This window comes from Mchenga conophoros, linkage group LG23 (assembly GCF_057382185.1).
Source record: "Mchenga conophoros isolate Kocher_MC1m ecotype Shallow Benthic linkage group LG23, M_conophoros_male_GT1.1, whole genome shotgun sequence".
Lineage (NCBI taxonomy): Eukaryota > Metazoa > Chordata > Actinopteri > Cichliformes > Cichlidae > Mchenga > Mchenga conophoros.
In genome coordinates, this window is record NC_140547.1 from 27,836,219 (window position 1) to 27,850,621 (window position 14,403).

A 14,403-nucleotide genomic window follows, 5' to 3' on the forward strand; every position below is an offset into this window, starting at 1 on the left:
TGCTTTCTCTCTCTCCAGGTCTCGCTATCCTTGCTCGCCCTCTGTCCTCCTCTGTGAAGTCACATGTGAAAGTGATCAGCTTAATCCCGATCACCAGCTGTGTTTAACCTACTTTAGATTTGGAACACTTGGCTTTACTCTCTTTCACTTTTGTTTGTGTGGGATTAGCATGAACGCACAGCACACGCATGCGGTCTGACCCGCCGCCTTTGGATCTTAAATGTTTTTATTAAATCCATAATTAAACCCTTGCCCAATTTCTTTGTGTGCCTTGCTCAGCGGTTAATCTTCCAGGTTTTGTTTTGTTTTTTCCAACCACCGCCAGCGCACACATTTCATCTGCTGTTTCTCGGATTTAAACTGGCAACCCTCCAGTTACAAACCCGCTTCTGTAAACTTGAGCAAATGCAACTCCTCGGGGGGGTTAATTGAATTTAAAATGAATGTATCCGAACCCTGCTCGGTATGCCGTGTCCACACGGTCATATGGAGGCTAAACTTAAATGTGCAGCTCTCCTGAAGCGGACTTTCCCTCATTAGAAACAACAGAAATTTAAAAGTAGATAAAGCACCGAGGCACCACTTTGTGGAAGAAGTCTATAAATGTAAGTTGTAAGATTTAAGATGTGGAGACGTTGGCAATTCTGCTGGCCTTAGCTCCTCAGGCACGCTGTCACTGTGAGCCAAACAGCCCGGTCACCTTCAATGTAAGCCCGGTGCTATTTTAATGCTCTGGACAAGAAATAAATAAATAAATAAAAAGAATAAAGAATAACACCTGCGTCTCTATCTCTCTGCAGGATCCCGGACCCTCACCCCCGTCCCCAATTCTGGGACACAAACCTCTGCAGCTGATCGAGGTGAAAGCCAGGGGGCGCTTCGGCTGTGTGTGGAAGGCACAACTGCTGAACGAATACATGGCTGTTAAGATCTTTCCCATCCAGGTACACGTGCTGATGGTTCTTCTTTTTGTTTTTTTACTACAACTGTTACATTAGCCTGACAACTCTTACACCCCCACAAAGTAAAGTACTAAAGGAAAAATGTTCACTGTCTTATCAAATAAAGGCAAAACTAAATAAAAAAAAGCAACAACTATAAGAAGTAAAGGAGGTGATTCAAAAACACACACATTGTGAGTATTAATCATTTATCAAATGCCTGTCCACATATCTTCACTAATGACTGTAGCCTGTCACCGCTGCCTTCATATGTCAAAAAGTTATCATGTTTGATATATGACAGTTTATTCAATTCAGTTTTATTCATATAGCACCAAATCACAACAACAGTCAAAAAAAATAAGGCCCTTCATATTGTAAGGTAAAAAACCTTCAATAACAGAGATGAAACACCAACAATCAGACGAACCCGCTGTGATGAAGCACTTGGCGATAGTGGGAAAGAAAAACTCCTTTTTAACAGGAAGGAGTCATAGACAGAGCCAGAGGGAGGGGCAGCCACCTTTTTTCAGAATAGAAATAAATACATACGATTGAAGTGAAATAAATACTGTAGAAAGGGATTTATAGTAATTTAAGGTCTTAAAACAGGTGTGCCCAACATTTTGAACATCAAAGACATACTGCTGTAGTTAATGAAATAAATATTTCAGCACATCTCTTAAATTGTAAGAAATAAATTGTGTCATTTGCACCCGTTTAAAAGAAAAGACATTTCTGTTGTAGATAGTCGACAAAACAGGAACAGGATCCATTTAATTTTTGAATGTATGTTTAAGCCCAGAAATTACACTTTCACGTTTTCCAATACTGTCCAATTCTACTCTTTACCGGAGTGATTCTGGACTTATATTTGACACTTATGGACATGTCTTTTCATGTCATTTAAACAAAGTGCGTGATTAAAATAGTCACCTCACCTAGTTTTTCTGATGGACTAAACTAACCAAAGCAGCTAAAACCATTTTTGTTCGTTTTTTTTAACAATTCTGGAAATCTTTTAGATCCAGCCTCTAGTGGCTGTTAGAGGAACTTTAACTAATAAAAACTAAACTAAAACAAGCAAATCCACTCTGGGAAGTAACTGAAACTAAAATGAAATCAAAAGGAAATAGAAAGGAATAGAAACTGTACCAACTCTGGCTGTATGTGTTTAATTTTCTGGGTAAAATCTAGTTTGGTTACAGGAAAATTCTTCTGATAAGCTTTTTTTTTTATTTTTTAAATTGGGCTAGTGTATCCATTATTTTCATGCTGGAAGCGGGGAATAAATGAAAAACAGCTAATTAAACTTGTAGCCAACAAGTCTGACAGCTTTTCTAGTGGAAACTTTATAACTCATCCCCTTTTTTGTTATTTCTGACCTTTTGATAAGCAAAAATGTGTTTTATATTTGATTAATATTATTGGAATTATTTGGGTGCCGAGTGTCTCTGTTAGGAGATGAATTAGAGCTTCTCGGCTGTTTTAATAATGAGTAATAATAAAGCAGCATGTAAAACAAAGAATAGACTAAAATCAATCTGCATCTCCCAAACTTTCTAACACTAGTCGTGACCTGGCTTGTACGTGTTTTTGTCGATTGGGTGGCACGGCGGCATGAATAACATCTGCATCTCTCCCTCTGTGCTCGTGTCTAGGACAAGCTGTCTTGGCAGAACGAGTACGAGATCTACAGCGTGAGCGGCATGAAGCACGAAAACATCCTCCACTTTATCGGTGCGGAGAAGAGGAACAACAACCTGGACCTGGAGCTGTGGCTCATCACCGCCTACCACGACAAGGTACGCCGAGAGGGCTGCAGAGATGCATATTCTTTTCTTTACTGAGTCATTTTCAATCTGAGTGCACTAAAGCAGAGTACACTATAGGAGACCGGACTGTATTTCTAATGCATTCATTCCTCTATATGTTGTATATTTTCTCATTGCTTCATCAAACCTCTCGCACTTTGGGGACGTCTCAGACCTCCAGGCTCGATGACCTGAGCTTCATGCTGAACCTTCAGTCTGCTTTGTATGCCAGGCTTTTGTCTACTACACTGTGGATCTATTTCAAACCAGTTTCAGGATGTTTTTACATCGATACGTCATTTAGGTCTAAAAATTGCTTTATGAGTTCAGCTTGATTTAAGACCATCAGATAAAGAGGAGCGAATAAGACAAACAAAAGAAAAACAAAAACGTGTTTAATTTTGCTTTTTCTGGGGTATCTTAAGTGCAATCACTGCTTTAGTTCATTAAAATAAACAGGCTGTTGCTTATGTTAAGTAGCAGGCGTGCTCACGGGGGCAGCCTTTGGGTTTAAAGACTGCAGTTTCTCTAGTGGCCAGTAGAGGGTGACTACATAAGTGAGTCAGTACCCATAGATCGCCATGTTAAAATGTCAAAATTTATAGCTGATATAAGCACGTTGGCGACCACAAAGCAGTTTTTGTCTCTATAGCCAGTTGTCCTAAATTAAAAAACAGGGTGACTGTTTTTATAAGTCATCTATTTATATTTTAAAAAGTCTTTTTAAGTTTGCATTAGTCAGTCGTAATTATTTTATTTACAGAGCTTCTTGATCCCTCTGTGCTGTTTTTGGCTCTATCTTAGTTTAACTGTTAAAATTCTTATCACATTTTATTGTTTTGCTTTTGCTTTGTGGAGCAAACGAACCCACATTTTTGAGTTAAATCATAATTTCAAGATTTTTTGAACCTTTATTTTGAGTTAAGTTGAACTTTTGAGATATTCAAAATTGGAGTTGCATCTAAACTTTGATCAGTTTTTTAGTTACTGCGTTGAATTTCAATGTGCTAACCCACAATCTTGAGTGGGTTGTAATTCTGAGATAAATAACCCAAATATATAGTTCAACTTTTGAGATGCTAACCCAAATTTTTGAGTTACAATTTTTTTTTTTTATGTAACTATAAATTTTGACGTGTTGCCAAATAAATTTTCTTCAGTGGCAGAAATGCGCTTCCATAAAGTATAGTTACTTCTGTCTTAAAAAAACAAACACAGAGGTTTAAAACACTAGTGTTCGTTACTGATGTCATTGTGGCCGTCTCCATCCTTTATATACAGTCTGTGGTATGATCCCTACTTTTTTCTTGTTGCTACCCAAGCAACATGTTGAGCTGATGGTCTGGATGTCTATACGACCTTATTTTAGTTCCATTTTGAACTGTGTCAACAAGTCCTGATAAGAGTCCATGTTTACTGAGCATTTATCCATATGTATCCATATCAAATTTATGATATACACCTGCATTTAAACCTGGCACAGCCACTCAAACCTTTAAAAAGATAGCTGTAAGATCAAGAGATCAAAGCCGGTATACATCTCAGTAAAAGAGTTAAAACTCAATAAACTTGGGCTCAAGTTTCCACAGCTGAAGAAAAGGTTAGAAACCGTTGCAAGTGTTGTTTAAAACACATCCAACTGGAGCGCTTCAGATCTGTTTTCCAGTCACAGTGTACATGTAAAACAATTCTCTGATTTCCCGCCTGATTTCTCCCACTAACTGGGTTGTTTGTGTCCATGTAAGCTCAGCATATTGCTGAGCTTAGTGTATGTTATTGAGTTGTTTGCTGGGGGGGTTTTGTGGGGGGGGCAGTTGCACACAGATCTAAAAAGCTCCAGGGCGACCATCTAACAAAGTTGTAAACACTGGTAAAGAGGGGAAACATGCATGAAACCTTCACATTTTATTGATTCTGTTTGGTGCCTTAAGATCTAATCTATAGTTACAATACGCCTCATGTTGCCTTTCTTTTTTTTTTTTGTGCCTAGAAAGTGGGTTTGAGCTGTGTTAGCCCCCTTTTGTACTCCACTCACCCTCCATGCTGCAGCCTTTGTAGCATTCGGGGCTCTAAGTGCCTCTGTGTTTTGAGAGTCATTACCAACCTACTGGAGAGTGATTCTTGTACGCTTGGCTTGCCCGAAATTTCCCAGCCAGACCGAGGATTTGAATCAGCGTTCCTAAGGAGCCTTCATCGCGTGAATAAAGGTTGAAAAATTAAAAGCTTGTGGGTGTGGCGGTGAGGCTTTAACACTCACAATACAACTCTTGGAAAGGCACTCAGCTCTGGAGTGGAGTGAAGCTCTCCTAGAGGGAATAACACTGGAGCTTTAAAGGAGGAAACTGTAATTATTCTGCAAGCATAAGTCTTTAAGCTTTGACCTAAAAAGAGCAGGTGTCGAAGTGTTGGCGTCTGTCGCAGCTGATTTATGTTTGATGCATCTGAGCAGCTTTATGGTGTGGAGCCGTGCACATGCAGCAGCTTGCCGAAGAAAAAAAAACCCTGTAATTTATATCTTTTCATATATTTCCACTGCAAGGATATTAAAAGCTGTCACGCAGAATATGCACACACACACACACACACACACACACACACACTGTGGAAAGCTTTCATCTGAAGCTCAGCTGATGATGTGTTGGAGTTGCATGCCCTCTAGTGGTCACTCAACACAACTACATTTGCCTTTGGCCTCCACTGGTGACCTTGTGTTGTGTTGACATTCAAAATTCAAGACCTTTATTGTCATTGTGCATTGTAGATGACATTTAAAGAAAAACACTAACAGGAGTACAGATTAACAAATATATTTTATACTTTTTATTCTACATTATTAACTCTCATTATGATAAAAAAATGGTCAATAAAGGTGTGAGGGAAACAGCAGCAGCACAGAAATATGAGTAAATATAAAATATGAGCATTAACAGGACAGAAGACAAATTAGTAAATTAGATGTAAGCATGAATTTTCCCTTGTAATGCTCAAATCTCCAGATCTACAGTAGCATTTCTACTTTTTCGCTCTAATACTTAAGAGTAAGGCACATGCTGCTCTTCATGAGTAGACAAAGGATAAGTGATCACATGGAGGAGGTCATTGAATCAGCGTTATCAGAGCTCCGTTATTCAGAGAGGACAATAAGCATCCGCTGTGGTTTTAAGAGGACGCCTTGTAGGTCGTAAATGTCATTTATTGCACTCTAGGGGATTTATTGAGCTCCAGAAGTTCTTTCTTCTTCGATAATCATCTAAAAAATGTCAATATTGAAACTTGTACATCCAGTATAATTGTTTTATCTTGTGGAGTCAGCTGCAAACTAAAAAAAATAGAAAAGCTTTGGTGAATTTCCATCCATTAGAGATATTTCCATTACCACACTGAGAATACTGCATGCTCTGATGCAGCTCAGCTTTTAATGTACTATTAATTAATCTTTTCATTCCATCACTCTGACTCTTGAATATATTTATAACATCACACATTTCTAGATTTCAGCTGATAAACATTAAAACTTCTGTAACAGTTAAACACAAGTTAGTGATCTGCTTTGTCCTCCATCGTCCTCCGGCCCTTCCATCACACGTGAATAAGATCTTGTGCATTCGCTCTCTTGGAGCACCGTCTCTCCCCCAACCCAAAGGGGAGTTTTGCCTCAGACTTGAAGATGCCAAGTAACTCCTGGTAGGGTCATCTCAGGGGAGGGGTCTTGCTTTGAGAAACTCCATTGAAACAGAATATTTGGCACTGGATAACCTCACCTGAAACTGGCATTAAGCTAGAACAGAAACGGGGACGTCTGGCAGCCAGGCCTGGATTCATGGGGTCTGGACAGGTACAGCTTATCAACAACAACAGAAATTAGGGACACGTGCAGTGTGGACTGGGCGACAGGCAAAGGGCACGTTTTGGGGCCCCTTTTCCTACATGCCCATTTTTGAATGTAAAGTTGGTGTTTCTGTTTTTTCTTCCCGCTGACACCCATCTTCTCTGTCTGTCTCATTCACTAGGGCTCATTGACAGACTACCTGAAGGCCAACGTGGTGTCCTGGAACGAGCTCTGCCACATCGCTCAGTCAGCAGCCCGCGGTCTCGCCTACCTCCACGAAGATATCCCAGGACACAAGGACGGGCACAAGCCCTCCATCGCTCACAGGTACACTGCCATAAACATAAACATCTGTGGATTATCAAGACTCCTGTATTAGTTTGACTGGGCTAAAGGGATATTTCCTGTGTCGTGCGTTCTTTCAGGGACATTAAAAGTAAGAATGTGTTGTTGAAGAATAACCTGACAGCCTGCATAGCTGACTTTGGCCTCGCTCTGAAGTTTGAGGCAGGAAAATCAGCAGGAGACACACACGGACAGGTATAGCTCACACTTAAAACTTCATATAGTTGTCTCTCATCCACCATTTCACTGTGTTTGAAGGCATGTTTACAGGCAGTACCCAGTTACATCTGTTTCCAGCTTATTTGTGCAATGATGTTAAGCAACCAATGTCAGTTTATGTTGTCTGAAAATTTGGTTTATCATTATTATAATATTTTAGTCTTCCAAATGTTTTGCACTGCACAGCACAACAATCTTAAATGACAAGTTGAATAACACAAAAAAATCATCTATACAGTATCAATAATTACAGTCTAGAATCTTTCCCTTATTGTAAAAGGACATACGTCCATTAATGTATGACATTTTAGATCCTCCCATCAAAGTACAGTCAGATTCTTTCCGTCAGTGTACAGTGACATTCTAGAACATTTCCATCAATGCAGTTAAATTCTAAAATATTTCCCTTTGTGTACAATGAAATTCTCTTTGTTAATGTACAGTGAAATTCTATAATCTTTCCAATATATTTTAGAAGCTTTCTATTAATAGTCAGTGACTTTCCAGAATCTTCCTGTTAATGTATAATTACGTCTTTTCGTTGATGTTAAATTATGTTCTAGAATTTTCAATTCAGTACAACTTCAATTCCTCCTGAAACTGCAATAGTCAGTAGTTTATCTTAGCTTAGCGTGATTTATAGTTCAAAATAACCCTTCTTTATCTCATACTGGACCCTGTCTTAAGGGGAAAATGGGGGGGGGGACGGGGACAAAAATAACGGAAAACTGAAACTGAGTATTTAGACCTGAGGCCTGATCTTTTTCTCTTTTTTTTTAAGCTATTTGTTCATTTCGCTGTAATCACCAACATCCATTTTAGAGAGAAACTTATTATTCGTGCTTTGAGACAGTAGTTGTAGACTCCTTTGGGTGGCAGCATAGGCCAGAAATTTTTGAAGCAGCCCTGGAGGGATTCATTTGAATGATGAGGTTTTCAATTTTTGAAAGTTGGACAATCACAGTAAAGCAGTGAAAACACATTTATTTGGCAGTGTTTTTGCTGGGTCTGCTTTAATTGGTGGTCATGTAGCTATTTATCTCAGTGCTGATCTTTGGACTCCTGCTTGGAACCTGTAGGTGGGAACACGACGTTACATGGCTCCCGAAGTCCTGGAGGGCGCAATCAACTTCCAGCGTGATTCATTTTTGCGCATCGATATGTACGCCTTTGGCCTCGTCCTGTGGGAGCTGGCATCACGGTGCACCGCTGCCGACGGTAAATCCACAAGCACTCCAGTCAGGTTTTATCCACACTGTCTTATTTTTATTCTGTCCGAATTTTAACTTTGGACACGTGCACATGTTTCCAGGACCAGTAGATGAGTACATGCTCCCCTTTGAGGAGGAGGTGGGTCAGCACCCATCTCTGGAGGACATGCAGGAGGTGGTGGTGCATAAGAAACTGCGGCCCTGCCTGCGAGACTGCTGGCAGAAACACACGGTGAGAAATTAGAGGAGTGTTTGTTGAAACTGTCCCATAGCTCTTTGATTTATGCAGCATGATTTAAAATGGTTCCCTCTATAGCACATTTAAAAAGAACAGCTGATGTACACCTGAAATAATCAAACAACATATAACACAGGACAAAATGACAGTGAGTAAGAACAACACAAAGTATTATGAACTTTCATTGGATAGTCTCTTCAGTCACTTGCCTGAAAGTTTATAAATAGGTCCCGCCCACTTTGTGCCACTGCAGAGCGCTTCCAGTGTGTCCATGCTCAAACTCCAGAAACCACAACCAGCTGAGATATCGTGGTGCTGTTTGGATAACGTTCGTCTGAACTTTGTTCCACAGGGTCTGGCCATGCTTTGCGAAACCATCGAGGACTGCTGGGACCACGAGGCCGAGGCACGCCTGTCCGCCGGCTGCGTCGAAGAGCGCATCGGACAGATGCAGCGCCAGGCACCCGTCATCGGCCCCGAGGAGATCGTCACGGTTGTCACCATGGTGACAAACGTGGACCTCCCACCCAAGGAGTCCAGCTTATGATCAGCCAATCAGCCGACGCCAGACGAGCTCTAGCGAAAACACAGATCAACACGAGGGGATAAATGGCCAACCCTGGTTGGTTGGCTTTGTGGGGGGGGTTTTCTTCTTCTTCTTCTCCTTTGATTTTTTTTTTTCCTTCCTGTTCTTTTAAGTGCGGGCCGCTGCTCGCATTCAGGAAACGCCCCTTGCGCCCGCCTCACCACATCAGTTGACATCCACCTCATTTTGATAGGCGTGCTTGAGGATTTTAACGTTGAACTCTCTGCCATCCTGAGCGGACTCACTCAGGATGTTTTACCAAGCCACAGCACTGACATGCTGGGACAACACTCTACGGACACTTTGATCATGTATTGTTTTTATATACACATATACATGCAAACGCACGCACGCACACAGACACACACACAGATGTAGGAGGGCGACGTGTTCTGCTCTGAGAAGATTCTTCGGAGAAATTTCACAAAACTCTCGGTGCATTTTAGTGTTAAAAAACAACAAAAGAAGAAAAAAAAAGAAAAGACGAGCGTCCGGCTCTTGATACATTTGCTGTTTTCTCGTGTGTTTTTTTTCTTTTTCTTTTGTTTTTTTTTGGGAGACTATCGTTCTGCCAATAAGCAACGGCTTCTGAATGTTTATAGTGTAATGCTGCTGTACATAGTGTATTATGGACCCAGACAACTTGGTAATCAAGCTTATTTTAAATGGGGGGGGGGGAATGGGGAGGGGGGTCCATTTTCAAGCATTACGACGATAAAAACCATAAACCTCCTTCAACCAGGTATACCTCAGTTCAGATGGACAGTTTTAAAAAAAAATCAGTCCCTCTCTCCCTGGTCATGGTCATCGCTCGCACTTCCTTTACAACCTTTTGGCCCTTCGTCAATCAACAAAGCCTACACACACAGACACACACGGCCATACAAACCGTAAAAAAAAAAACAACACAACTTTTTCCCTTCTTCGTCCCCTTCCTTTCTCTCAGTGTCTACTTCAACTTTCTCCTGTTGGGTTTTTTTTTTTTTTTTTTTGCTTCTATCAGATGTTCATGAGAGCGGGATAAACTCATGAACCCCCCCCCCCACCACCACCACCACCACCACCACCACCACCCACACCCTGCCCACACCCTGCCCACACCCATGATAATGAAGTTGTCGTTTAAAGTTTTCTTCTTCTTTTTTTTTTTTTTTTGTTTGCCGTGTCAGCCGTCAGCAGAGAGTAAATACCCATTGCTGACTAGCTTGAATTGGAGTCATGAGATCTCTCTCTGGATTAGCGCTGGGTGCCAGCTGTAATGATACCTTCTCTTTTTCCTTTTTCTTTTCTTTTTTTGGATATTTAATCAGAGATATCAAACTCTCGGGTCATATTCTTGTTCATTCATTGTGAAATAAATTATGTGTTGTTTGATTCTATTTAGAAAAATCAGATTAACAAAAAAAAACAAAAAAAAAACAAGAGGTCACCTGGCATGATTATTTTTAGGAGGTATCAAATTTGAAGTACAGTTTCCAGAGGTACCCAGCCCTACTTTGGAACTGTGCCTGTATTTAGCTGAGCCAGCTTGCTTTTGATTTGATTGCACGCATCTTTTTATTTTTATTTTATTTTATTTTTTTTAATTAAGAGTTTCTGCTCTCTTTGGATACACCTCAGGAATCTTTGCTACTCAACACCACGCCCTCACATCCTCATCTGTCTCGAACTGGAGTACCTCCTCTTTCGCCGAATCTTGCGCCTCCTATGTCTCTTTCTTGCCTCGTCTCCACTTGTTAGGGTTTAGCCGTGCGGTAATAGTTCAGTGTCTTTAGTCGGTTTGAAGAAAACTGTATTAGGTAAGGTTGGTCGATAACTAAAAGGTGGACATAATCTGCTCCCCATTCTTTTTAAGTAGCCAAGCATGAATCACAGTTCAAAACAATCCTTATTCATCTCATCTTCTGAAAGAAACCGTCACATGATAGAGATATTATATTATTATATTAGGACTATCCACTTTTTCTGACAAAGTTCCACCAGTCATTTAATGCCAGATCCCCACAGCATTCATTAGTCATACTGATCTCATTACAAAAAAAGGAAAGTTGAATTATCAAGGATGCAGACCACTGAATTAATTCCCACAAAAATGAAGAGAGATATTACTAAAAACAGGAAAAAATATCAACCTGCCCAACCAACACAGTCAACCTGACCTAATGTATCTGTAGAACCAAAAATCTGGTCTATGTTTTAACCACCTTCATTCTGCACTGTTCCAGTTTAGACTTAATTAATTTGTTTTGATGCTTTCTCTTAAGCTTGGCCCACTGCCGTTGGAATTTGAGGGTTATTTCCCTAGGGCCTTGGTAACACAGGCCTAGAAACCAGTTGGTGAACCCATGACAACCAAAACCCTCCTTGTGATTTCTTTGGTTACCTATAGCTTGCAGAGAAGACGCCGACTTATCTGCAAACACTCATTATTTAACCTCTGAGACGTACTAGAAACCAATAATGTTCCCCTTCAAAGTAAAAGTTCTTAGAAACCCCTAAAACCACTTAGCTTGACAGTTTGAAACCCTTGCCGACCCAACCGGCACACTCACACAGCTAACCATGGTTAAATGAGTGGAGACGAGGGGATCTCTCCTTTCTGTCTTTCATCCTGGTGCCATTTCTACATGTCGATATTAGTTAATCTTGTAGATGTCAGGCAAAACGGATGTATCTGTCGTTGTTGCGAAGGCGACAAATGACGTTTTTGAGTCTTTATTTCCTCTGAGGGATATTGAACACTGGTGCCGGCAGACCTGCAGTCTCTCCTCAAGCTTTGGGACGGTTTCACATATCACAGTTTAAAATAAAGCTCTGTGTGCAGTTAGAAAATACTTGGGGAGGGGCATGAAGAAACTTCTTTCTATCCAAACCATTCACATTCAAGACAGTGAGGCTTTCTTTACAGCACTGTATTATGACGTTTTGGTGAGCAAGAGCCAGTAAGTATACAAGTAAAACACTAAGACATTAAATTGATTAGTGATCAGTTGAGCAAAACCTTTCATTTTGCACAAAAAAGTCTGTAATGAAGCTAAATGTTTGGAGAATGGAGATGTGTGCCAACATTTGTACCAATCAGGGCCAAATTGTTTAGTTATCCCACCTAAATCTAGAAGATTCCAAAAAAAGGATCTTCATAGTTGAACTGTAAAAGTTCTTTAAGCAAATTTGGCAGCATAAGTTTGAGGTTATTTCCGCACACCATATTGCAACAACACCGCAAACCTGAAGGAAGTTGAAGCCATCATCTTATTTACATATTGTAGCATGAGTACAATTTTTTTGCATCAGTGTCGCTTCCTTATGCTGCTCCACTGCTGTTCAAAAGCACCCGTTGTCCGAGGTCCTCGCAAAGCTTGAACAGTCGGGGACGATCAGTACTGCAAACCCCAGCAGCCCTTCAGTAAGTACTACCTCACTTGCAGGGATTTCTTCAGTATAGAAACTATGGCAAATAAATTAAAATCATAACCAGGTTGCTAAAAAAAATAATTCTAAATGTTCTTGATTTAGGGGAAAGGTTTCAGTTTAGGGGTAAACTTAATTTGTTCCCTGAAGGTCTGACAGACAGAAACAGAATAAGGCTACAAAGAAGCTTCCTCATTTCCACCACAATGTGTTTTCTTGTCCCACAAAGGGAGATTGAACTGCAGAACGAAAAGGATCCTTGAATGACACCAACATAAGGGAAAAACACCAGTATTATTCTTTTTAGTTCCCATGTTTGTGTCCTCAAATGCAAAACCTACTCACCAGTGTTCCAGCAGCCAAGTGGATATCCAAAAACTGCCTCCAAACTGGTTGGTTACCTGCCAAAGTGGTTGACAAATCTTATCAGCCACGAGCAAAGAAACTCGCTGCTGTTTGGTTGGCAGTCACATCCTAAGCACTGTAGGGGAAAGACTTCCGGCTTGAGTTTAAACTGCGCTCAGAGAAACCGACCCAAACCGACAAATACCATTCAGGGATTCAGTACTATGCTTTTCTAAGTTCTAGCGAGTTATATGCAACCAGTGCCGCAAACTACCCTACACTTCTGTAGGATCAGCTGCAGGAGTGAATTTCAATACACACACACACACAAATAACTTGTAGCATTTTATTTTTTTTATCCGTGACCTTGCATATTGATATGTTGTATTTATTTTTTAATTTACTGGCCTGAGGTTTTGGGGATTGGAGCTCGAGTGCAACTCGGAATAAAGTTCTGGCATGAGCTTTGGTTTTTGTTGGGGTTTCAGGGTTTGGGGTGGGTTTTCAGTTGTAATTCAGGAACTACTTTCATTAATTGATTCAAAAAGAAAAAGATATAAACTTTATTCATGCTTCTTTCTATTCAGTCTATGGACAAAATGACCGAGAATGAATGTTCTTCAGACTCCTGGATTCCAGTATTGTGTGTACTTCGATGGATTGAGCCCGGCCCTGTGTAACTTTAGAGGGCTTTGCGTTTGGCTGGTTTCGTGTGATTGTGCCCTGTCCCGTAGAAACTTGCAAAGCCCAGCGTATTTGGACATCCATTCATACACCTCTCGGTTGTACCGGCTCTGTGGTCCATTAGGACCAAACCGACCATCCAAAACCTCTGGTCCTACCATTGTTTTAGCACCTAAACTTCCAAAACGAAGCAGATATTTGGTTCTGTTTGTCTTCACCTGATCAAGTACCCAATTAAAGCAATTGACGACAATCTCGTCTACCATCCATTGGTTCCCCTCAGGAACCATGCCTGTTCTGACTCCACCAAAGGAGCATCTACATGATGCATTGCTGAACTGAACTTTGAGGATCTGTAGCGTTAACTTCTTGCACTGAAAAGTTAGGAAACTTCACCAAAAGAGCTTCTAAATACGCAAGAATTCGGAACATCTCATTTTAATAGGTGGCGCTTCTAAAATAGTCCAGAATGAACATGGCCCTATGGATTTATAGCTCAAATATTTAAATTTTGTGAGGTAAAGTTTTTCCTCTGGAAATTTTTGGAAAGCATTTGAGACATTTGATGTAGTAGATGTATATTTTTCTTTAAACTAGCAGCTTCTTATTGAATCTCCTTTATTGGGAAAATTAGCTTCATTGTAGGGGGAAAAGGTAGAATTTTTTTTTTTAATTAACTTTTTGTCTAGAAGAAGCTTTAAAGAATTATTATTCAGTGTCAGTGGTCTTGTGAGCACCCCCAACTGAACCCAGTCACCCAGTTTCTCAGCAATGGGTAGT

At 40.5% G+C, this 14,403-nt stretch overlaps 1 protein-coding gene across 1 annotated transcript in view; it reads left to right on the forward strand.

Moving 5' to 3' along the window:
• LOC146547395 (activin receptor type-2A) overlaps window positions 1–9,849 on the forward strand; it is a 76,969-nt gene extending 67,120 nt beyond the window's left edge. The window contains exons 5-11 of the mRNA XM_085264449.1: window positions 801–944; window positions 2,603–2,746; window positions 6,766–6,911; window positions 7,010–7,124; window positions 8,228–8,366; window positions 8,461–8,591; window positions 8,950–9,849. Coding sequence (XP_085120575.1) covers window positions 801–944; window positions 2,603–2,746; window positions 6,766–6,911; window positions 7,010–7,124; window positions 8,228–8,366; window positions 8,461–8,591; window positions 8,950–9,144 — 1,014 coding nt within the window. The 3' untranslated portion in view covers window positions 9,145–9,849. The remainder of the gene's footprint in view (window positions 1–800; window positions 945–2,602; window positions 2,747–6,765; window positions 6,912–7,009; window positions 7,125–8,227; window positions 8,367–8,460; window positions 8,592–8,949) is intronic.
• Window positions 9,850–14,403: the final 4,554 nt, after the last annotated feature.